Source organism: Anabas testudineus, chromosome 11 (assembly GCF_900324465.2).
Source record: "Anabas testudineus chromosome 11, fAnaTes1.2, whole genome shotgun sequence".
Taxonomy (NCBI): Eukaryota; Metazoa; Chordata; class Actinopteri; order Anabantiformes; family Anabantidae; genus Anabas; species Anabas testudineus.
In genome coordinates, this window is record NC_046620.1 from 2983267 (window position 1) to 3008591 (window position 25325).

The following is a 25325-nucleotide window of genomic DNA, read 5'->3' on the forward strand; positions in this document are numbered from 1 at the left end:
GTGTGCGGCGGGAGCAGAAGAGAGGAGGGAGATAAGGGGAAACTGCAAATTTGGTGCCCAGGCTTCCCAGTGCGCACAGACCTCTCGTCGACTGCACCTTCCGATCAGCTCTCCACTCTGCAGGGTGAGTAAAGCTGTGCTGCCTCATTTTCAACTGCACCTTACTAAACCCTACATTTCCCCACTTCCCCCTCACACTCTTCGGGCTCATTGGGAGCGAGCTCCGCTTCTTTGGTTGCGCACGTCAGGACTTCTGTTCGGGCTGCAGGGATAACAAATGATGCACTTGTAGGTGTAAAATGTGAGCTCCCACTGTCCTGCTTTAAAAAAAGAAGCAGGAATGTTGTCTCTGCTCACCTCGGGCTCTGGAGAGAGGAGGTGCGCGCTGGGTTTTTTGACAGCTGCTGATGACTGTGTCTGCGCGGCTGTTTCCTCGCCTGTTAGCGGAGGAATGTACTGTACAGCGATTAGTGTGGCGCATTTGGAAGGAGCGCACTGTAACACAGTCAGAATAGAGTCTGGAGAGGGTGAGGAGAGGAGAGGAGCGAGGCAGAGAGTGTGTGAGGATGATGTGTGTGAATCTGAAACGGGAGGAGAGATCCAGAGTGAGCCTCTAAAAACTCTTGGCTCCTTGTTGGGGAAACCATCCTGAGACTGTTCCAGCAGACTGCAGCACTTATTGGGTCCATCTCTCCCTCGTCCTTTGTGTGTCTCTCTCTCTTTTTACCCACATTACATACATATGCATATAATAAGTGTGTTACAGCTGAGGAGTGAGGAGTAGACACAAGTTAAAGACAGAGTGGAACAGTCCTGTTTTTCCTTTTAATTGTATTGAATTATTTCCACTTTGCATTCTGGAAATTAAAGCCACCACAGTATTTTAGTAAATATCTAAAAGTGCATCATACATTGATGGAACAGCTTTATATGCTACAATACACAGCATCATGGAGCTAATAATGTAAGTTTGTAAAAGGAAAAGTATTAAAATCTGTTACGTATAAATCACTTTGTAGTGACTTAAACTTAAGCTGCTGCTTTCACACCTTGTGGGACACTGAGGGTATTTTCCTGTTTCATCCAGTGCTGATAACACTGGACGTTTAAGATGGGAGTCGTCCATGTTTCTTATTCTTTGATAAAGAATAAATAGTTACGAGTTGTGGTGCATTATCCAGAGTATTAAATACTGTGTGGTGGAGTTGTACTTGCTTCTGTGTGACACTGATGCAGCACAATCAGATGTGTATTCAAGAAATCCTCTAGTGTGCAATTATTTCGATGTATTTAAGTATTTCTGACCTATTTTTAAAATATTGCTTCAAAAATAATTGCTCTAGTGTCAAAAGCGAATCCCAACTTTAACTGGAAAAGAAGAACACCTCATTTGAGACGTCGGGAAAGTGGAGTCAGTAGTTGTGTTTAATGTTTGTTGCAGTGACATCAGTTTGTTGAAGAAACAGTTCATTCTCTTGCCCACAGCGTGACATAGAGCCACTTTGTTGAGTTATTTGGCATCTAATGACGACCTGGATTATTCTATTAAACACGATAAAAACCTGTGATTGCACTATATTAAGTAAAAGTCTGTGTAGACAGAAGGTCGGGGTGGTTGGATGGGTCACCAACACGCAGGAGTTTCCCACAGGAGACAGGCGTTCCAGTCCAGGAAGTACCTACTCTATCTCTTCACTGCACTTATTCTTTAACACAACAGTAACCAAGCATTCATGATTTCTGCTACAAGGTCACGTCTGACACAGATCCACCTTCATTCTCACAACAGGATGGGAATGTGTTGGAAGAACAGGATAATTAGCAACTGGACGTAAACATGTACAATTGTTAAGAGGTGATTCATTTAAAATCTTCATGACCAAACAGAATTCACTACAAGGCTGGAGACCAGAAAAGCCTGTTCTTACTGACTCACAGATAACTCTACCCATCAAGGCTCAGTGTCAGTCCCTTAAAATCAAAACCCAAATGCTTTAAGATACAATGAAGGAAGGTTGGTTCAGAGAAAGTGGTTTACCATTATAACTAATGCTTAAACAACAGTAAAATGTACTTTGAGCTGTCAGGAAGTTCACCACAGACATGTTTACAGATCTATAAACTGTGAAGAATCATCGTTGTCAGTCGGTGTGCTGCTCTCTGAACAGGAATGAATCATAGACGAACTCCAGTTGTTTAAACAGATGATTGATGGTGCTTCTTGCTGACAGTGGCAGGATCGGTGCTTCTTTTCCCAACTGGTTTATTCGAGGTGCTGTAAGGTGCCGCAAAGACATTTGTCCATTAATAACAACCAGTCACTGCTGTCGATACCTGTTTGTTCATAACTAATAATAGTCGTAAGTCTGTCTATGATTAGCTTGATTAGCTTGAACCAATCTCATATTATACATTTCTTTCAGTATAAACTACAAATCTGTTAAGTAGTTACCAGAACTCTGTGACACTGCTCCTGTAGTTCCTGAACATTTGTTAGAAACAAGCAAAAATTGAAATAAAATGAAGATTATTTGCAGCCATTGAAGCAGTTTGTCATGATAATCAGCTTTGATACAGGTCAGTTAAAGCCAAATGTGACCTTGATATCAAGTTATGAACTGAATAAAGCTGAAGAAAGATGAGTGGTGGAGGGTTCTTCTAGTCATTTAGCCTCTTTTAGCTGCTGTGCACAAGCACCAGCATGCTGCATGTGTCACACTAAGTACAGCCCGCCTGCCATGGCTGCTGCATTTGCATCTGCAGGAGATGAACAATGTGTGTGGTACCAGGACTTTCCTCTGTCTTTGGGCCAAGGTCTTTCCCTGTGAGCTCTGTTATTCTCTCACTACACCTCTGCTTATCTCTCCCTCTCCTTTATCTAGCTCTTTCTGCACATTAGCAGGCCCTTTCTTGTTTCCCCTGTGTGTGTGTGTGTGTTTTCTTACCCACCACATTAGCTAATTATCTTTATCAGTACAGCAGACGTTCTACAGACTATAGGATGAGGGTTTGGTTCCCAGAGCTTTCATCGCCTTAAGTACCGCTTTGAGAAATGAGTCTTCCTACAGCTACCAGAGACCTAAACGCAGTTGTTCCTAGAAATATCTCTTCAGGAGAATTTTCATTATCAGTTTCAGTGATAATTTGTTTTCTTTCCTTCTTTACTCAGTTTTCTTCTTCTGTCCTTTCATCATTCCCTCCTGCATGACTACTGTCCTCTCTTTCTTTTCCTCCGTTCATCCCTTCTTTAAATATCTATCTCTTTCTCTGCCAGTTGGCACAGGATCCTCACTGCTGACAGAGGAACATATTGCCTTCTCAACAGAAAACCATCCCCACCCGCTTTCAAAGCTAGCAAGATAACCTGGGAATGCCATCTGTGGAGCCCCGCCTGACACCATGCATGTGTAGTTTCGTGGTATTCAGCACTCACTTTGTCGTGCTGTATACTGACCCACCGCTGCTGCACAGTCTTTAATCACTGTTCGGTCTCATTTTTAAAATTTCTTTTCCATTTCAGAATTTAAGGTTACGATCACCTCAAGGAACAATATCAGAGAAAGGACTAAAATGTCTTGATTATGGAGCAGGACTAGACCCAGTCTAACTTAAATGGTCAATTATATATTTTAGAAATATGATGCTGTAACTGTCCTTCACCTATATTCTTAGTTTTGGTTAGGTTTAGCCTGAATATATAACATCCTTATTTTATTGTTTTATTCTCCTATACAACTTACAACCTGTTACCAAGATACTCATACATTCATGTAACTCTTATGCACAGACATTACTCGAGACACTTTAAGAAATGTTTGTCACCAGAATAAAAGTTCAGGCCCATGAAAGTTTAGCAGAACCACTGATACAAAGCAGAAACACAGAACTGGTCTAATGGTCGAGTAGTCTAACGATCACTTCACTCGTGATAAGAGGCTGATTTCTTTTTACAATCTGAGCTGTAAAAATGTATAGACAGATCTTTCTTATAATTTCCTTCTCATCCACGCGTGTTTGTTTTTTATGTTCTACTGTATGTTACTATCTTACCCTCACTCCATTTTCTTCTGGTGACCAGTTTTGTTCAGTTTGACTTTGTTCATTAACTGAGATGCACATTTACCAAAACAAACACATCACCATAATTACCAATAAAAAGAGGCCTGTTGATAAAACCATCTCAGCATGATGGGCTCTTTTTTAAGCAAATGGCTTATTTCCGGAAATGATGTAATTCATATGTACAAAGCTCCTGATTAAGGGGACTTCTAATCACTCCTACACTGACAACCCAGCTTTAATGCCTTAATTAGCAAGGCACACTCATTCATTAAGTTGGACTTCACTGAGGATGCTTCTAAGCCTCCAATGAAATTAAACAGAATTATTAAGGAATCCAAATAAAATTTTTAATTGTGCTGAGCAATATCATGTGGGGCCTGCTGCTTTGTAATGAAGAAGCAAGCCCGTGGATTAAATTGAGCTCTCTGCAATGTTCACTTTTACTTTTGGAACTGTGCCGAAGGGGCACAGCTGACTGTCTAACAATGCTTCAGGTCTGTGGTTATGTAAAGCCATTCAATGTGACTTTATCTAGTCAGTTTAACAGAGTGAAGAGACAAATATTCAGATGCTGACGTACACTAAGATGACATGCAACAGGAATAATAACAACAAAATCAAATGACATGGCAGCCAAAGTGCCCCATTTAAAGCCTCATGGGATTTAAACAGTGTATCAGTGTGTCTAGTGAATCGATGTATGTATGATTTTGCATAGAGAATATATTAAGATTTTGTACCAGACAGGATGCTAACGAGAGGCTCCCAACCTCCTCCGTAAGAGGATTTGTAGCACAGTTACGTCATGCTACTTAACAGCAGTGAGTTAACACACAGCTGCATCTTACTGTATACATACTGTAGGTCAAACATCATAGAGAAAATGGGTTAAAGAAACATCGGCTGTGAATTTCCAAGAAAGTGCTCAGATTTCTTTTTTAGTTTGAAATAAAATCACATAAAGTTATTCAAATGGGGGGGGGGGGGTTTGGTGCAGAGAGAGAGAGAAAATGAATGAGTGGAAGAGAGAGTGTGTATTTTGCCAGGGGAAAGGAGAATTAGGACAGTCGGGTGTAGTGAGGATTTCAGCACCACAGGGGTGGACAGCTCCCCAACCTGCTGCTCACTGCTGGACTGGAAACATTTCTTCATGCAGATATTTATACACCTATTTATGAATATGTAGAAAACACCATATTTAAAAAGTCCAAATATCGCAGACAAGCAGTGTAGACACAGAAGCTTTGTACTGCAGCCAACCAGATGCTTCTGCTCCAACAGGAAGACATGCTGTATGTAAGTAGAGCAGGGTATGTGCAAGTAAAATATACCCTATGTTATATTAGATAGAAGACAATAGTTAACAGTTGCTGTTTTGATTATATAATCCTGTAACCAAATGAGTTGGACTACAGTCATTGGCACAAACATAATTTATTTTTCATTTGCTGTAAAAATAAATCTGTCCCAAAGTCTGTCAGTGCTAAAATAAAGTCATTATCTTCCCTATTTCCTAAAGTTTCCTTTATTCATTCTCCTTCCAAGCTCTTCTCTCCTGCCTATTTTCATTTTTGACTCATTCACATTTATTTTTTCTCTATCTTTTCCCACTTTAATCCTCTGCTGTCTGTTCATCCTCTTCTCCTTTATCAATCTTTCCTTTCTCCTTTCTTCCTTTGTCCTATCTCCTCGTTCCTTCTTCCCTACCTCCTCCTTTCATAACATTGTCCTATTTTCTTCCTAATGCTTCCCCTTCCTTCACAGTTTCTATTCTACCACTTCTACCCTCCTCATTCCCTCATCATTCATGCTTACGTCCACTCTCTCCTTCTTCACCTTCACCCTCCCTCAATCCTTTTTAGCTCATTCTATCACTTTTTGCATACACATCCTACCTTCCACCCCTTTTATAGTTGCTCTTTTGTCCTTACAGCACTGTTCACATCGTTTCTCAGGAACACCCACCTTCACCCCGTAGAATCTTTAACTGTTTCCATGAACGCGACTCAATCCATCTGTATTTCATCACCTTTGCTCTGAGATTCTCTCTGCACAAACACAGTCAGTGGCTGCTGCAACCTGGGAATTGTCGTTATAGTGTCTAAGCTTAAACTACAAAGGGAACCTCATTGGAACCCTTTGCTTTCAGCTATCTCAGCAAACATAGGCCTAGTTCTGTGTGTGTGTGTGTGTGTGTGTGTGTGTGTGTGTGTGTGTGTGTGTGTGTGTGTGTGTGTGTGTGTGTGTGTGTGTGAACTCTCTGAAATATTTGTGCACTGACCCATTCCAATAGTTTCTGTCCTCCAAACCCACATTTCCTTCAGGCCTTCGTCTCTCTGTAGTTCCAAAGCCATAGTTCAAGAAGAGAATGATGTGGAAAGAGGTAACATGGCCACAACAGGACAGGGGATTAATGTTGCAGTGTGCAGATGCTAAAATTCACCCATTTCAAGTCCAAACATTTCTAAACTTATTTTGCAGACATTACATTTTCTTTATTCTTAGAACGTATGAAGCCAAACCAAACCCATAAATAAAATGCAGTGTCTGTGCAAAAAAGTGACAGTAGCTTTCGAAATAATTGATAACGTGGTTAAAAGAATCTTGAAATTAATTTTTTAAACATAAAGATTCACTAACATCACCGTCTGTTTAGAAAAGGATTGGGCCTCAAATCTTCTCCCAATTAAATTTTATTTGTATAGCACTTTTAACAATTGTCATTGTCGCAAAGCAGCTTTACACAACCAAAGAAACTGTGGACGTTTTTATGAACAGTGAATGTGCATGAATCCGATTGTCATGTCACAATTCAGATCAAGTTTTCCTCCTGGAATTCTTTTTATTCTGTTGCTTTCTTCGTTCTCTCTACCTTCGCAAGCTTTCAATGGCCTGTTGCTGATTAGCACCCCCAGAGCATGATGCTGCCACCACTATGCTCCAGAATAGGATGGTGTACTTCTGATGATGTGCAGCGATTGCTTCACATGAAACATACCATCAGTGTGATGGTCAGGAGGCTTCATTTTGCTCTCATCAGACCATAGAACATCCTGTAGATTCCTACAGTAGATACTTTCTGACAAACTATCCTATATTTAATATGAGCTTTGTTATCTTTGCAACTTTGAACATAGGCAACTGTTGTATGTACAGTTTCTTCCATCTCAACTGTAGAGGTCCTTCAGTTGACTCATATGTGTCTTGGTGGTCTCCCTCACTAGTCCCCCTCATGCATGATCACTGTGTTTTTGAGGATGCCCTGCTCTACACAGATTTACATCTGGGCCATGTTACTTCAATTTCCATTGGAAGAAAATGTAACTGGACTTGGAATGTTCTTTTATTTCTTTAGCTAACTTGTCCTTTTGTCATTTTGATGTTGTTTTATTAAAGAATAAAGAATATTTATTCTGTTAAAGAATAGCAGGATAAGGCTTAGGTCTTGAGACTTACTATCGTTCCACATCCAGGATCAATTCCACATCAGTCATACAGGATCTGAATTTAGCTAACTTTTGAGTTTTGTTTGAGTGGTAGTGTGCATTTTTCTAAGCAGTGTGATATATCCCTATAATTAGAGCACAACCTCTTTTAAATATGTGAACCACCACTACCAGACCTCAGGCTCTGTTCCTGTCCTCCATGTGACATTGAAGACATGTCAGCCAAGACAGAGCCTTCAGGATCTCAGGGTGAATCTCATCCACACCTCGCCACTGAGCAGCATTTGAACAGTTATTTCCACATGAAAATTGCTGTTTTTTTGGGTTGTGTAGCTTATCTGGAAATGGTTTGTTTGACGTTGAAAGGGCTTCAAATTGAGACATTAGTATGTGTTCCACCGTTTGCCTGTCGGCCTGAAAGTTTTCTCAATGTCACTGCTTCTGTAATTACTGCTCTCCACCTTTGTAGGGCAGTGCAGTTTGTGCATTTCAAAGAGGTTTAGAACAAAGTTTCATGAACAAATTCTTAAATCTCATAAATTACCAAACCAAGCAAAACAACCACCTCTATCCACAGTGTCCTGCCGTTAGTCAGTAAGTCCTTCTACTATATTTAAGTTCACAGGATGTGAAGCAGCATGAATGAAGCAGTCTGACAGCCCACAGGCTGAGACAGTTATCTCTCAGTCCTGGAGATGCTCAGCCCTGTCTCTTCTGTTCTAAGTGGACGATGGATTCGTGAGTTTTGACTCAGCAGCTGAGTGTCGGACTGCCTCTCGTGTTGAGCCTGACATTTCCAGCACTAAGACTGATGCTTATTTACACAAGCCAAGCAGAAATCACTTTTGTCTTCTTCAGAGGATGTGATTTTCTGAGCGGTTGATGTCGATTTGTTGGTTTACCTGTGGCTTTTGTTTCTTATGTGAAGCACTTTTAACACATGTTTAGAATAGTGCTCTATCAATACATTTACTATAAATTTATTTTAAAGGTTTTGCACGTCTTTCAGCAGCGCTCTCTCCTCCTTCGGACACTTTTACAGAAGGCCAATTTATAACTCTCTCTCTTTCTCTCTTGCTGTTGTGTTCTGCTGCAGTTTTGATTTATTCTGGGGATGTGTATTGTGTTGTAGGTCCTGATTTAAAATTCATAGTTGCACTGTGTGGTTGCCACCACAAACACCCTTCTTATGCATTTAAAAAATTCATGACTTATTCACAAGCTCAGGTATTAGAGAACTTATTGCCAACCCTCTGTTGAGGTCAAACCAGTAAAGTTCAACTGTTTCTGCCCTTGTGTGAGTTTGCAGATGTGTGTGATTTATCTGTAGCTATAAACTCACGTGTGCACATGTGAACAATCGCACGTACCTAACTAGTCTGTCATCTCTGCAGGGATCTTCTGATTGGCTGGGTTCACCTGAGGTAAGGGGTGTTTTACCATATCAAATATTAGTAATGGATGACTCATGTCTGAGTGAGTGAAGACTCTCTCACACTGTTCAACGTGTTCTGCAGCGTCGTGCTTGAATGATGAGGTCAGTCCTTACTGTCTTCTTGCCTGACAGCGACTTTCTTTTCGCTTCTTATCTGTTCGGTTCTGATCCTGTCGGCCGAGTTCATTTTGTTCTTGGCAGTTCTCTTATCAGCTTCACTCTTTCTCAACCTTGTAAACATTTTAAGAAGCACTGAATTTCCTTTAACAGCCTAAATGTCGTTTATTATTACAGAAGAAATTCGATAGATTAGGTGTCTTCTTCACACAGGCTTGCGTAACGTGTGATCCATCAGCTTGACGCATCTTTTACAAAGAAAGAATTCTTAGATCCACATAAAAAAATGTGGGATCTACCCTGAAACTCTAAGATGTCACACAACAGCAGGCTGACTTCATTTCAAAGTTTATTAAAGTATTAAAGTAATGACATGAAGCACTTCAGGAGCTGGAGCTTCTCCTTCATTCAGGTAAAATGACCGGTGCATCAGTCTAAACTAACACAGACACGTAACCGTACATGTTGCTCAGATAGAAGGAATAATCTAAACTAATGGTTCTGTGATTGAAGTTAAGCTTTAGCTACATTATAAAACTGACATTTTTATGACATATCGTGCTTTTTTTGTTGGGCTGTGCATCACCACATACAAACCTTGTACATTAATAACTCAAACTGTGTACTACGTCAGTACCAATCTGAATCTTGATACAGACCATACTGCAGACAATTTGCATTTTATATATCCACATAAATCTCCCAGCATGTTTTATAGAAGTGCATTAATTTGGCTCAACTTCTTAGTTTGCACGGTTGCTGCAGGCGATGTCTGCAGGACGCCTGGCTGTTAACTGCAGGCTCATAGCAGAGAAAACTATTATTTCCATACGAAAACAGGAAGATATGTCAGACAATAATGTACCAGGAGGGTGGTCTCAGACAATAGTTTTTGGACTTAGTGGGGCTCGTGGTTGTTGTTGCTTAGGGTTCCCAAAATCTCAAAGCAGAGCCGAGCTTCATTTTAGGTCTGTTTCTGCTCAACACTGGAGCTGTGCTTGATACTTCATGTGCGCTTCACTTACAGAGACCACAGTGTGGTGAATGTGACCTCCATTTTGACTGGATGGATGAGTCGCTGTGTGTGTTTAAGTGTGTGACAGAGCTGATGTTTCTCAGCATGTCAGCAGCTGACATGATGCATGGCAGAGGTAGCGTCTCTGCCCCCTAGTGAGTGTCAAACTGCACTGCATGTTACCTGGAAGTATGATAAACTGGCTTCGCTTGCTGGAGACCTGCAGAGTCTCAGTTGATGATCAGCAGAGACGTCACAAGTGTGAGGACCAGTTCCTTCTTCTGCTTTGATCTCTTCTCTCGTCAGTTTAAGTCAATGAAAGTCAAAACGTGCATATTTTAAAATGTTAGAAGTAATAAAATATGCCGGTTTGTGTGTCCTCTTGTCTCCCTCTCACTATTTTTATCACTTTTTTAATTTCTCTAATTCTTCAATAAATAAACTGAATTCTTACCTTTGTTCTGATTTTCATGTCTCCTCTCGTTTTATTCAACAAACTAATTGAATATTTTTTCCTCCTCTTCTGTAATTAATTCAACAGGGATCAACCTGAACACAAACGCCTCTGATCAGTTTGTTTTCTCCTTCTCCTCAGATGAGTTCTTTCAGTACGAGGGCTCTGACGCTGCTCTCGTCGGTGTTCGGGGCCTGTGGTTTGCTGCTGGTGGGTGTCGCCGTGTCGACAGACTACTGGCTCCTGATGGAGGAGGGAATCGTCCTGCAGCAGAACCAGACCAATGAGGTCAAGATGGCACTGCACTCCGGTCTCTGGAGGGTCTGCTTTGTTGCAGGTCAGTAACTGTCCGTTAGGTTGAACTGCATTTGACAGCATTTATCTGTGCGTTTCCTCATTTGGCTAATTTGATGCTACTTTCTGTGTAAATTATTTTAACTTTATTTCCTGTTCATGTGGTTTATTCCAGGATAGTTAACAGTCAGGTATGCAGCTGAAAGGGGGTCCCTCTTCCTTCATTGGGGAAAAAAAATGTGTGATGTAGTCTGATGGTCTGATAATGATGAGACCATATGGAGTCCAAATTTATACATTGGTGCAAATTGAAGAAGAACAAGCTGTACAGACTGCTGTGCAGAGTCTGACAGGAGGCAGTCGGATCAAGTCAAACAGCACAGCTCAGTTACTTCAGAAAAGCTTCTTTGAGAGATCAAATGGAAGAGGAGATACGACAGAGTCTAGACGCTGAGGGTGGAGGTGGGTGGTTAAAGGAAGTGTTGGACAGTGTCCCAGTGCAATGATATTCAAAGAGCAGCATCCAGTGATGAATTGGCCTGACGGACACAGGCGGACGATCATTGGTCAGATTTGAGCAAACTGAGCGATCTAATGGTGGATGTTTTATAGCTGAAGATGAAGTTTAAACTTCTTATGGACTTTAAATTGAGAGCACACCGACAGAGGGAGAGGCTGCACAAACACAAACACATGCAGTGTGGAGGACACCACAGATACAAATAACTGTCCTTATTGCAGTAGGTGTCTCTGTGTTTCGGGTCCTGATGGTGTTACAGTGGGGAGGCGTCCATGTTTGTGTTTCCCTGTTGTCTGGCGCCTGGTACAAAAGGTCAAAGGAGGAAAACGCCGGTGGCATTTGGAACGACTCGTGTGTGTGTGTCCCTTGTTTCTCTGCCTCCAGTTTGAGGTTAATCGCCCTGTCATTATTCAGATCCTCGCTCTCTCTCTGCTTGGACCTTGTTTTCTCCTGAACCTGCTGACCTCCATCTGTCTGTGCCTCTATTTTACTTTTTCTCTCAGTTATTATCTCTGCCTCCCTGTTTTTCCTTTTTCATCATCTCTCCTGGAGTCACTCTCTCCTCTCTCACCTCTCTTTTTATGCACAGTCTCTAAATCTTTTGTCTGTCACTCCTATTGCTCAGTCGTTACCTCACAGTCTGCCCTTTCTGTATTTTTAACCTCAGTTTGTTTATAAATTATGGTTTTATTTCCATATTGTTTGTAACCCCCAAAAGACCTAAATAACCTAGAGTCCTTTCTCTCTTCATTCTCTATGTTCATTTTTTCTCTCTGTCAGGACCAGAGAAGGGCAGATGTGTGGCGTCAGAGTATTTCACTGAGCCAGAGATCGAGATCACGACGGAAAATACAGCCAACATACTCAGTAGGTCATTTACATATAAGTACAGTCACTCTGTCCTTAACGTACGTTATTATATGTGTATGTGATCCTGGATGTGCAGATAGATAGATATTAATAGATTAATATGTCTCTATGTAATAAAAGCTTATTATTATCATCTTTATATTGCTAAAGGTTTACAACAAACACCAATGAACAGGTTTTCTGTCTCAGTACTTGTGGAGGAAACAGTAAAAAACGGTAATAATAATATTAAACCTTCAGAGAACACACAATACAGCTGAAATATGATTTCTACTGAAAGAAGAAATGACAGAGATGTTTCTTGGTTTGGAAATATAAAATAACTTATGAAGAAGCATATTTATTTAAAATAATTCTGTATGTTTTATATGCTGAACTTGTGTTTTTCAATCAAACTGGAGTTTCCCGTCGAGCTGTTTTGTCTCGGAGCTGTTGTAACGATTTAAGATGTCGACGCTGTGAAGCGGCTTCTCTTCCCCCTGCAATTTGATCTGTCTCTTTGAAGTAACACATGCTGTTGTTGGAGACACCACGAGGAAGACATTCAGTCTGTTTAATGCTAGATAAATGTCCCCAGGTAGACACACAAGTCACAGCAGCGTAGCGGCACCGTGGGAGAAGTGAGCGACTAAATCACACACCACCTTACTGAGTGAGCACCAGCAGACCCCTGGTTACAAGTGTGCAGTGAAACAACACTCATCGTTTAGTGAAGAGTCTTCTGTGAAATGCACGACACGTTGGAACACAACAACAAACCAAACACAGGCTTTAAAGCTGCACTGATCAGTATTTTCTTATCAACAAGTGGTCAACACAGTGGAGCATTTAGCACCGTCTTAGTGGAGAGTAGGTGGAGATCAAAACAAAGCTAAAAGATGAGTGAATACTATAGGAGCACAACTTATTGCTAATGTTGGTCTTTGTCTTAAAATGTTTATGGTAATAACATGTCAGTGTTGTGTCCCAAGTGACCACAAAACTAATATAATGCTGCTTAATAATGTTTCTTCAACATATGCTGAAGTGACTTCCATTGCTTTAGTATAATGGCAAAAAGATTCTCCGGACCTTAGAACAACCGAGCAGATATGGTATGAACTGGTTTTGGATATTTTAAAGTATTTGTAGGCAAACAATTGCATTTGCAATTTAATAAGTTGTCAGTTAAGGGTCATCAGGCTCTACATGACCTCCAATCATGCCTGTCCTTCTCTTACTCTGTTTATTCTTCTTGACCTCTAGAAATGGTGCGAACCGCCACTCCCTTTCCCATGGTTTCCCTGCTCTTCGTCTTCACCGCCTTCGTCATCAGCAACATCGGACACATTCGGCCACAGCGCACCATCCTCGCCTTTGTTTCCGGAATATTCTTCATACTGTCAGGTAACATGCACTTGCAAGTGCATGCACACTACAAATCTGTTTGTCAAAGGAAACTCTGCTTGTGAAGGTATTTTTCTGCATTTAGAGAAGTGACTGCATCCACAGCACCTGCTCACTAAGTGTTGATGAGATGTAATAGGACTCACGTTATGTAGACCCTGTTGTTGTGCATGGAAACAAGGTTTGCAAACAAATCAAAAACTCACAGAACACTAATTTTACACTCTTGTGGAACAAGACTCCAGGCGTTTCTTGTCACGGTTTATTTTCCAATTATTCTGCTGTGTTTTAGTCATCGCAAAGCAGCCTGGGAGAAACCGCACTGTGCAGCTGTCAGAGAATCTGTGGACGGAGGCTCTGTGGAGAATAAAGTCATTTTCTAGAAATACAGAAAGTAATCTGAGCTGTATATTTATGGTAAAACTAACATCAAGTGAGCCTCATCCATCTAACAGGACAGATGCATCGCCTCTTACTTTTTCTATATCTTTGATGGACGTCATGCAGCCTTTTCTCAAAGGTTGGTGATCAAGTCATTAAACTCCACTGTGAACTCTCCTCACATCCTCTCAGGTCACTCTTATTTCACTTTAAACTTTTTAAGATTTGCCGTCTAGAGTGATGATTGTGAAGGCTTTAAAGTGCAAAGTCCAATTTCACCAGATAAGAAGGCTTTAAGAATCTTTTTGGAGACTCTGCAATGGCCGAGGTTTCATTTAATAGAGGGATTCAGGGGAGAAAGAACAGCAAGGAGGAAATAAAAGAACAGAGATGAATGGTGGTCAGGGAGAGGGTGAGAAGATTTCTACTGCAGCTCCCCTCTCTGATTATTGGCAATGTGAGGTTGCTGGATAAAAGATGGACGAGCTGACAGCTCTACTGAAAGCAGTTGGAGGAGAGGATGGGAGCTTTCTGTTTTCATTAACTGTGTGTCTTGATGGTCATGTACAGTAACTGTTAAGGGGCGTCTTTGTATCCCTAATGCTAAACCTCTGTTTACAGGGCTTCGTCAAAATAACATAATTTATATCACACCAGACACTTTACATATACACTCCCCCTCCCCGCTAACACTGACCTCCAGAGACTTCAGCCATGCATCCCACACCAAGACACTTCCTCACTTTAACCGGCTTTTGAACAGTCACAGTCCGGTTAGAGGACACTGTGATAGTCAGATCACAGCCTGGTACATCTCCTCCCACTGGTTCAGAGGCAGCTTGCCATCATTAAAACTATGAAAAGGTGGTCAGGGTGTTGAGAGACAGCAGCCATGTGACTGAAGGGAGTGTGGATCGAGCCAATGAACTCGTTGCTGCAGTACAACCTGAGCCTGCATCTGAAGAGGCAGTTTTGTTGCCTGGTGTCCTTGAAGAACAATATGTATTTACCCACAACAAGCTGATTATATCACAGCCACATATAATATTACTACTGAATATGCTGCGTGTGCTGAGATGAGTTCGACCTTGCAGAAAGAGCAAAAGCAGATTTGTGATATAAACATCATCAAGTCAGTGTCTGTAGATAAAAAAATGCATTAAAGTCAGTAAAGTAGTTCAAACCTGTCCAAGTCCTCAATGGGCTGAATCTGACTGAAAAATACTCTAGTCCCAGTAACTTGTCTTCATTGTTTTTCTCTCTAACACATAAACAACTAATGCCCAAGTGCTGCTTGCAGTATTTTCCTTCACCTTACATAAAACTAGGATCCAGGACACGAACCCTGATCTCTTCTTTATAATTTCTATAGAATACAGAGAAGCACATGTTCCTAATGTGAAATAAGGTTGACCATATTTCTTGTGAAGTGAATCTAGTAAATCAAATTAGTAAATAAAAATATTTGATGTATAGCAGAGTTGGTCATGCAGCCACCAAGTTTAATGAACCCTCACTGATCTTAATAAAACCACAGTCCCTCAGCTCATCTGCAGTGTAGAAACAGACTCTAGAGGCCTGAGGTTTATTATACGACCATTGTAAGAATATTAAATTGTTCCTTTCTGCTTAAAATCAGATGTTAAAAAGAAGAGTTTAAGAAGAGAACTTAGTTAAGTCAACATTCTTCAAGGTTAATGATAGAAAGACATCTCCGTGGATGGAAGACTCACGCTGCACCTCTTCCTCTTCTTCTTCCCCAGCCGACAGCTTGTCAGACCTTACCTTGTTCTTGCTGCTGGCTGAACAGTGAATGGGATTTAATGCCACATAATTGCTCTCTGCCGGTGAAGCTGCAGGGCACCACTGATTTGATGTCGGCTGCACGGTTTTCAGCTTAAAGTGTCAACTTAAACCAAACAGTCTGGAAAGTGACTTTGTCGTAGTTTGACGTTTTAATTGGAGCGTCTTTAACGAGGGGGTTGTTTTTCTTCAGGACAACAGTTTGTTGGTCTGAGCCAGAAAACCTCCCATTATCTCACTGCTGTAAGTTGACACACACACACACACACACACACACACACACACACGGCTTCCCTATCCATTTTCAAACACAAACAACTTATGTTTGACCTGGGCCTGTTGTTTTTCTTTCATTCTTTCCCGTTTAGTTTCTGGAAAGTAAAATCTTGATACAATGATAATTAAGACATTAGTCTGTGCCGACAGTTTCTATCTCTTTCCTGTTGCAATAAGACCTGTCCCAAAGCTGTAACGAGGAGGACGGATTTCAGGTTTGCAAATTAGCCATTAAAAAACACCCTCTTTGATTGATAGGCAGACATTTTTTAACCTATCACATTGCCTTGTGTAAACACATTTTAATTTACCCTAAATCAACAGAGAAGGTAAGGAGTCATTCAGTGTGTGCTAGCGGCTGTTACAGCACACTAATGTGAACATCGATGGATTCATATGGTTTATTATTAGGTAGATTAACCTCTGATGTGCCTCCTTCAACAAACTGTAAAGAACTGGTTTCTAGGACACTGTGGAGGATCTTAACTGGCCAACTATCCAACACCTTAGGGATGGACTGGACTGGAACCCAACATCAGCCTCTTGTAGCTGGCCTTTGTTTTTCTGAAGCTATTCTCTTTTGGACTTTCTCTGGTGTTTTAGGTCATTGTCCTGTTGGATCACTCAACTTCTACAGAGTTTCAGCTGACGTCCAGACATTCTCACATTATCCTAAAGAATATTTGATACACTTGAGAATTAATTGCTGCTATCTGGCCCAAACCCATCATCATTGCCTTCACCATACTTTACAGTTGGGATGATGTCTTCATGCTGTGTTCACATACTTTTTCTTGCCACTTTACACACTAAACCAAAGAAGAATTATTTTCATCCACATGCATAAACACAACACAGAACTGTCTTCATGCCAGTGGTTCCATTAAACAACAGTCTGTGCAGGTAACATGAAGGTTAAAACATTTCAAAGTAAAGGTGGTGTTTGTCAGTTACATACGTACAGGGAGACGAGAAACGTTCACCAGCAGATGGTCTGAAACATGCAACAATATCCTTTATTGGCACACGACATTTCTGAGGATAGAGATGAAAGAACTTGTTAAGCTGTCATCAAACAGCGACATATCCCTGCTCACATTGTTAGTGCTGCGTGACTTGTCTGTACTGATGAATTCAAGTTGGTCACAGTTGCTGTTTTGTTCCACCAAACAATATGTGTGGTGTCAAATCTTCTAATTAAATGAAGACGCTACTAAAACCTACTCTCTCTCTCAAAACAAAGGTGCACCTGTGATCCAGCTCTGGTTTTAGTGATAGTAAACACAGACTGAACAGATTTTTGTTGGTAAGAGACTGGCTGCAGCCGACAGGGTGACGTCACCTCCTCCTGTCGCTGCAGGACAGCTGGGTGATGTTTCCCGCCGGTTACCTCGAGTGCAGGGTCACACGTTTAGCTGATGAAGTGATTTTAGGGATTTTTTTTTTGTTCTCTCTGTCTCTGAGCTGACAGGATGACATCACCTCCTGTTTCATCCACTTTTTATTTTTGCATGACAGAGCTTTACCTCACAGATGCTAGCTTAGCATGGTGGATTGCTGACTGGACACTATGACACCACGGTGTCACAGGAAAGTCAGTGAGCGACAGGAGATAAACACATGCAGATAACATGTAAATATTATATATAGGTACAATAAGAAGGTAGAGGCACAGGAATGTAGCTAGAGAATGAGTTTGCCAGTCTGTTGTCATATTAAGAACAGATTTGGACGAGATTCTTCATTTGGCACCTTCTGAGAATAACAACACGTTCCTTGTCAGGAGTAGTCAGAGATTTCTGTCTGATGGTTTATAGCATGAAGAAAGAATTGAGTCCAGAAATCGATTTACACCTTGCAAGCAGTGAAATGACGGCACTTATCTGTATTGTTATTCCACAAAAGAGAGTGTTTTTCAAAGGCAGCGCTGTAATTATTTCACACACAGCGGGGAGCTGTGTGTTCTGTGCTGCAGAATAGTTTGTCTCTCAGCTTGTTTGTGTTTCAGTCCTGAAAACTGTCTCATCAGTCACAGAGCACCTTCAGGTTACAACGCAGTGGCCGTGGACCAGCTCTTTCCTCCCCTCTCTCCTGTCTGTCCGTCCTCCACTAATTTCTCTCTTCTCATTCTGTCTTTTGTGTTTTTCCGCTTCTCTCTCTATGAACGTTCTCACACATGTGGAGTCTGCACAATATGTCCAGGAGGACACAGACGAGCATTCAGCTCCAACACTGTCATCTCATGGACAAACAGGGGAACTACAGCTTTTTATCTTCATCACTTTCTAATATTTATACTCATTTCTCATATCTCTCTTTTTCCACTCACTCATTTTTGACACACGATGTCTCCACTATTTTAACAAATAGTCACTGTAAGTTTGAATAAATCATTTTTTAAAACATGACTTAACTTAACTATACAGTGTCATTTTATGTTTAAACTACTGTTTACATACAGTGAAATAATCATACAGACAATATGTATATATAAATTCTTTAACTTTTGTTCCTAAACCACCTTTTTATGCCTAAATCAGACCAAACTATTACCATTTTATAGGTTTAACTGCATATTTACCAACATTATCATGATGCTAATTCATTAAACGTTCCAGAGAGTGAAGACAAACCTCCTGAATGGTCGTGTAGGTTGAAGAACTTGTTGCGTCACCTGTTTCCTCCAGTTTTGTCAATTACAGTGTGTAATAACCCATAAACATAGTTACACACTGTACATAACTGTGGTCATTTAACGACCAGTCATTTCAATATCATGTCAAATGTACATTTTATTAGAATTTGTGCTATTTTAACTTTTGCAAACTGTTAAACAGAGTTAACTCATACTTCAAGCGTCCCACTCAATTTGCCCTATTCAAACGTTTTACAGATAGCATGCCTCAGTCTCTTTAAACGGTGCATGCTCCTCCATTATTGGCTTTGAAACTGATTTACACTGCAACACTTTACCCACAGTTGCTGTTGGTTTCACACTTTAGTATCATTGCTCACATCCTCATGTTGTGTTGAAATAACAGAGCAGTGACAGGCGGAGTAGAAACTGTCCAGTTTTCATTAGAGCTGCAGTAACATCCAGGAAAAATGGCCACGATGCAGGTTATACAAATATACCAACGAGTAAGAGACGTATGTTGTGATAAAAGTTGTGTAAGTTACTTCTTCTGTAGCAGCTGCTTCCTTATGTGAATTTATAATCCTGCTTCCACTGACATGGAGCAAATCCCAAAATGTCTCCAATATCGTATCGTTGACGTGTCTCTAGGAAACATGCACGGTCTAAACTGACCAGTCACGGTCTTTGTGGTTTGTATTTCAGTATCTCAGTGCTCCAGACATGTAGTTACATTTATAGGAGGAGCGCAGCAGCTCTGCAGACCCACAGAGCCTCTGCGACACACTGACGCACAAGCTTAAATCCAGCTTACATGTTGTAAAAACCCCATGTAGGCTACTGTGTCTTCATCCGATGCCTGTTTAGTGTTAGATGTTATTTACTGATACATGTTTCAGATTGTATGAGAGGAAATTAGCTGTAAGTTGGTTTTTAAATAGAAGCGTTTTTGCTGTGTTTAGTGTGTCAGAGATTCGCAGCTGGAGGAATTTGGAGGTCAGCTGCAGTGGTTAGTCTGTCGACCGGGGAGGAAGCAATGACACACTCCTAATGTGGCTTCATCGTGTGTTTGTGTGTGTGCAAGTCAGTGAGGATTTGTATGTTTGTATGTGTATTTGTGCTGATGTTTCTTTGACCACAAGCACAATGTTGTGTGTCTGCATGTGAGAGTGTGTGTCTTTGTTTATCTCTTTAGCACAGCGCAGCCGGTTGTTGGGGTTTTCTCAGCCTATTTACAGTACAACCAGGACACGTTATCATTAGCTATTCCAGCGACAGAGCACACACACACACGCAAATGCACAAAGACAAAAGGCCCATTCTGATGGGATTAGTATTATAGGGTAACAAGGGAAATGCAACATTAGCCCTGTTCCTCCTGGTTCAGTCATTAGTTACAGTTCTGGTTCGTTTGCAGTGGTTTAAATGTTTTTCCAGTTAAGCTTCTGTCACGTGACCTGACGACGACTCACTTGACTGAACTGGATTTTGACACTGTACATGTTTAGAAGTTTCACCCTTGGATAGATGTTGTAGTCGACAGGCGTTGGCAGTTTGAGGTGTATCACCAGCCCGCTGTGATTTTTAATCAAGGTTCCTGCGTGAATTTCTGCCGACAAGACACAAATCTGGCTGCTCCAGTAGTTACATTTAAAGCAGGTGTTTAAACAGCATGGTGGTGATGCTAAGCAGACCAGATCCTGCAGCTGACTTGCAAATCTAGACAAAATCAATTAGATGTATAAGAGACAGAAACGTCAGTATCATTTAGCCTGATGACAAAAAAAAAACATCAAGCTGAAGCAGCAGAACTCCTGTAAAGTGAAAACATTAAACCTGTATAGATTTCATAGCTCTCCTGTTCACAGTAGGATAGTAACTTGACAAAGTGAGTATATTACTTTTCCTTGAAAGTGAAAAGTTACAGTAGTACTTTTATTAATCCTTATTATTCAGCCCAACTCCATCAGTTTAACATTCACAGCGTCTGTAGTCACAGAGCTTTTGACACATGTTCATATGCAGTAGACTAACATTAATGATGACTAAGGCCCATTAAGTGCAGCGGTAAGCTCGCTCAGTGAATAGGCATGAACAATATCAGAGCCCTGAATGGATTCCAGACATAAATCATCTCATTAATTCCACCTGTACTTTGTGAGACACACACCTTACAGGAGAAGCAGGACTCAGTAGGTTTATATAGGCTGCACACGGGGGTAGAGGGTAATACATTAGTCTGCAGGCTTGTTGTGGTGATACCGGCTGAAGGGGTGAGTGACACAGGAGCATCAGCACCATCGCTCCTGTCACCTTTTTTAAAGTCATATTTTATTTGTGCTTGAGGTTAATGTTTGAATGCTCAAATGAGAGCGATGACTCATCAGTAGTGTGTGTGTTTCTGTTTCTGCAGGTCTCAGCCTGGTGGTGGGTCTGGTCTTATATATCTCCAGCATCAACGACGAGGTGATGAACCGACCCCGGGAGCCAGAGCAGTTCTTCCACTACCACTACGGCTGGTCCTTCGCCTTCGCCGCCTCCTCCTTTCTGCTAAAAGAGGTGATTGAAACACCAGCACACACACTCGTGCATGTCACACACGGCAGCAGCAAGCACGCAAGCAAATAGCACATGGAAGCAATCACACACAAAATGACCCACGCTGCGGATGTGTTCAAGTAAAACACGCACACAGTGACACTAATACACACTGATGCGTAACGTTTACTGACGCTACACAACAGACAAAAGGCTAAATGTGTGCTCACACACACGCAGGTTGTTGGATGCCAACCCACCAAACACACACACACAGACACACACTAAATGCTTGCAGCTTGCTGGAATTCAACCTCCTTCAGCAAAACACACACAGACACGTTTAAAAAGTGCCTGCGCAGGAGCTCGTCATCCTGCCTGCATCAATATTCATAAATGTTAATAGCTTGAGTACTTGAGGGAAGCAGCTCTGTCGCAGCACAGCTTCATGTGCATCCGAATATCCTCGCTGGATGGGGAAGTGGGGGGGGGGGGCTCTGCTAGTTCTCTCTCTGCCTCTTCTGCTGTGCTTCCCTCTCTCCATCTATGTCCTCTACTTTTATCTTGTCTCTTCTTCTTTCTTCTTTTATGTGCACTTCTTTAATCCCCTGTCGTCCCGTCCCCTCTCCTTTCTTCTTCCCTTATCTCCTCTGCTCCCCTTCCCTCTCTCCTCTCGCCTTCTGTCCTTTCATCTTATCCCGTCTTTGTTGCTCTTCTTCTCTGTTTTGTTTTCCCTCCTCCTCCTCATGTCGCCTTCCTCGTCTCCTCTCGTCTCTCTGCCTCGCTCCAACCTAATCTTTCGTGTCTTCTCCTTTCTTCGTCTTTCATTTTCTAATCCCACTTTCCCTCCTCCTCCTCTTTGCTCCCCTTCTCTTATCTCTTCTATTCTCCTATGCTCTTACCATCTGTCCTCCTTTCATCTTATCTCCTTGTCTACTCCCATTTTCTTCTATTTCCCCTTCTCTACATTCGCTGCTTCCCTTCTCTCGTCTTTGGCATCCAAATATCCGTCTTTGTCCTCTTCACTTATCTTTTCTCTTACTCTTTCTATGTTCCCATCTCTAATCCTATATTCTCCTCTCCTTTCCCCATCATTTCTTATTTCCTTCCAGTCTTCCTCTCTCGTTCTTCTGTTTTACTTTAGGTTCTTTGCGAATCCTCCATTTCGTTTTTTCTTGTTTCATTTTCTGAATCAGAACCTTTTTTGTCCTCGTTCATTTTCTTTCTCCTCTGCTACTAATTTCCAATAAAGTCCAATTTTTTCTTTGTGATTTATCTTTTCTCCTCTTTCACATTTTCTTCTTCTAACCTGTCTCCCCTCCTTCTTTCTTCTCTTTCCATCTCTGCTTTATTTGTTCTTTGTTTCCTTTACTCCTTCTTTTAATGCACTTTTCTGTCTTTCTTCCCTTCTGTTCTTCTTGTCTCCTTTTTCTTATCTACTCTTCTTAAACACACTGTTTCTGTCACACACACACACAAACACAAACACCAGCATCAGCATTCTCAAGTTTCAGGGCGCTTGTAGCGACGATGTTGTGGATGAATACTGAATGAGCTGTGAATACTCAGCGGATGCCCGGGTGAAAACATGAATACATTTTTGATAATGGTTTATTTCACAGAGGAGCGCTGAAGCCTTTTTGTCAACTGTCTGCAAAATTATTATGGATTTATTTAATTTTCCCCCTCCTGATGGTGTGTTGGTAGGATAGGATAGTGCTGATTCTCATGTTTCATAAAAGCTTTTTGCATCAGGGAATTTGCAGAAAACTCTGATTCCCTGTGCTAATATAAATTTCTTGGATGGAACTAGATAACGGTCTTCATCACAGCTTCTGTTTTCAAGCCGATGTTCCCAGTACAAATACCCAAAAAATTATTTGTTGTCTTAAAAAACACATTTTTACAAATTATAAGAAGATTACTTTATGGTCCCCAGTGGGTAATTTGTCTCTAGTATCCACCCCTGCTGCTTCTTATTATAGTGGCAATATACCAACACATAAAAGCAATAGAAGAGCATAACATTGAAAACAAGTCTGTAAAACTGGAAGATCTCAGAGAAGGGACCGATAAAATACCAGAGGAAAGTGGCCGTTCAATTCTGTATTAAAAACTAGAGGGCCATCAAGATAGCCTCCAGAGCTCGAATCTAATCTAATCCTGTTTTATTAATAGTAAATGTTTACGTAATAATTAAACATTTAAACCACTTTGGATACACATCTGCACCAGCAGACATGGATAATAGAGCACTGTGCAATAGATTTAGAACAAAACAACTGAAACTGAGCATTAACATATAAAAAATACACAAATAACTTCAGAAAGAAAAATGATTTTAACCATCGACGCATTTGAACCTGCTTAATATGATATTTGAAGGAAGTTTGACACAAAGATCGACGTGCATCAGGATAAAGTCCAGGGAACAAGTTGAAGCTGTGTGTGTTTGTGTGTTTCTGTCCCAGGGTGCAGGCGTCATGTCCGTCTACCTCTTTATGAAGCGTTACGCTGAGGAGGAGCTGTACAGGCCTCATCCCGCCCTCTACCGCCCCCGCATGTCCAACTGCAGCGACTACAGCGGCCAGTTCCTCCACCCAGACTCCTGGCCTCCACCGCAGCGGGGCCGTAGCGCCTCCGATGTCTCCTCCGACATCTCCATCCAGCTCAACCAGACTCCACCTCCACAGCCGCCTCTCAAAGGGGGCAGCAGCTCGCAGCCGACGCCCTCCTCCTCCGGGCCTTCATCAGCAGCCAGCTACCAGCTCCAGCCGGCCTCTTCCTCCTCCACCTCCTCCTCCTATCCGCACCCCCTTCATCCAGCTGCCACCTCCACCCTACCTAGGGCCTCCCACGCCCACAGCCACCCTCAGCCCCACCCACACCCGAGTGGACCCCCTCCCCAGTCCCTTCCCATGGCGGCACCACCGTCTGCCGTGCCTCCTCCACGCTACCACTCACACATGCGTATGAGCGCTTCGCCATGCTAGACTCACATGTAGGGAATGGGGGGGAGAACACACCTGGGGGGAGGTAGGGATTACATTGGATCTGTTACAGCTCAACACAAACACAAATCTTGTACCTTGGAAGTGTGTGGGTGGAGGTCTAGAGCAGAGTGGATGGAGGAGGGAGGTTTAAGGAGATCAAAAAAGAGCAGAGAGGAGGAAAGAAAAGAGGGAGGAGAGACAGGTGGGAGGAGGGATGACTCACTGCTGCTGCTGAGCCCGAGACGAAGACGGACACTTAACAAAACGTTTAACATGCTGGGAGGGAACGGGGGAGGGAGGCGAGGGGTGAGGAATACGACGATTAGCAGCAACAAGACGTGTACGGGGCTCCAGACGGGTACATTCATCATCATGGCTGTGCAACAGGGTGAAGCTGCACAGGAAGCAGGAAGCTGAAGCGTTTCCATAACATCTTCCATTCACAAAAACTTCCACAGTCAACAAATGTCATTATAAATCAGATGTTTGATATCAGTAGAATTCATTTTCATCGAACAGAATAAACCTCTCATTGTTAATTTTAAAATAATGTTTGAAACTTTGAGAGGGAACCCCTTTAAAAATGAATTAAACTGCTGCTGTTTGTGGCTTTTGTTCATTAGAGAACGTACAGATGGAGAATTGGAAAAAAAAAACACACCTACAAGTGTGAAGGGAGGACAAATACTGGCAGAGGACACTCAAGTTCAGCTGATACTCATCTGATGCTGTAGTGAATATGCATTACAAGTGTAGTGAAGTCATTCACAGTTCATACAATTCCTGTGTCCTGGTGTGATAATTTATTCACACAGTTAAAATGTGATGAAGAGAGGAAATATGTTTCTATTTAGGGACAAAATAAGAACTAGCACAGCCCCCCCTCTCTTCCCTATAAGCATGAGCCTTTATTTGAGGCACATGTTCAAAGTCGGAGTGAAGCTGAAATTCAGTCAAAGTTCATTTAGTTCAAATTTAAATAATGAATTAAAAAATCAGCACATGTATGTTTTAAGGTTTTAAACTCGTGATAAAATAAGCAGAACGCTCTCTTCCTAAAAACTGTGACGTTCAGCCTGTGAACACCCAGGACTCTTGGG

The 25325-nt window shown here is 41.7% G+C and overlaps 1 protein-coding gene across 1 annotated transcript; it reads left to right on the plus strand.

Moving 5' to 3' along the window:
• On the plus strand, positions 1-25172 carry cacng7a (calcium channel, voltage-dependent, gamma subunit 7a). Its single transcript, XM_026348024.1, has 6 exons — positions 1-124; positions 10671-10866; positions 12124-12210; positions 13459-13599; positions 21108-21253; positions 23704-25172. Exons 2-6 carry the CDS (start codon positions 10671-10673, stop codon positions 24223-24225), a joined length of 1092 nt encoding a protein of 363 aa, XP_026203809.1. The 5' UTR covers positions 1-124; the 3' UTR covers positions 24226-25172.
• Positions 25173-25325: the final 153 nt, after the last annotated feature.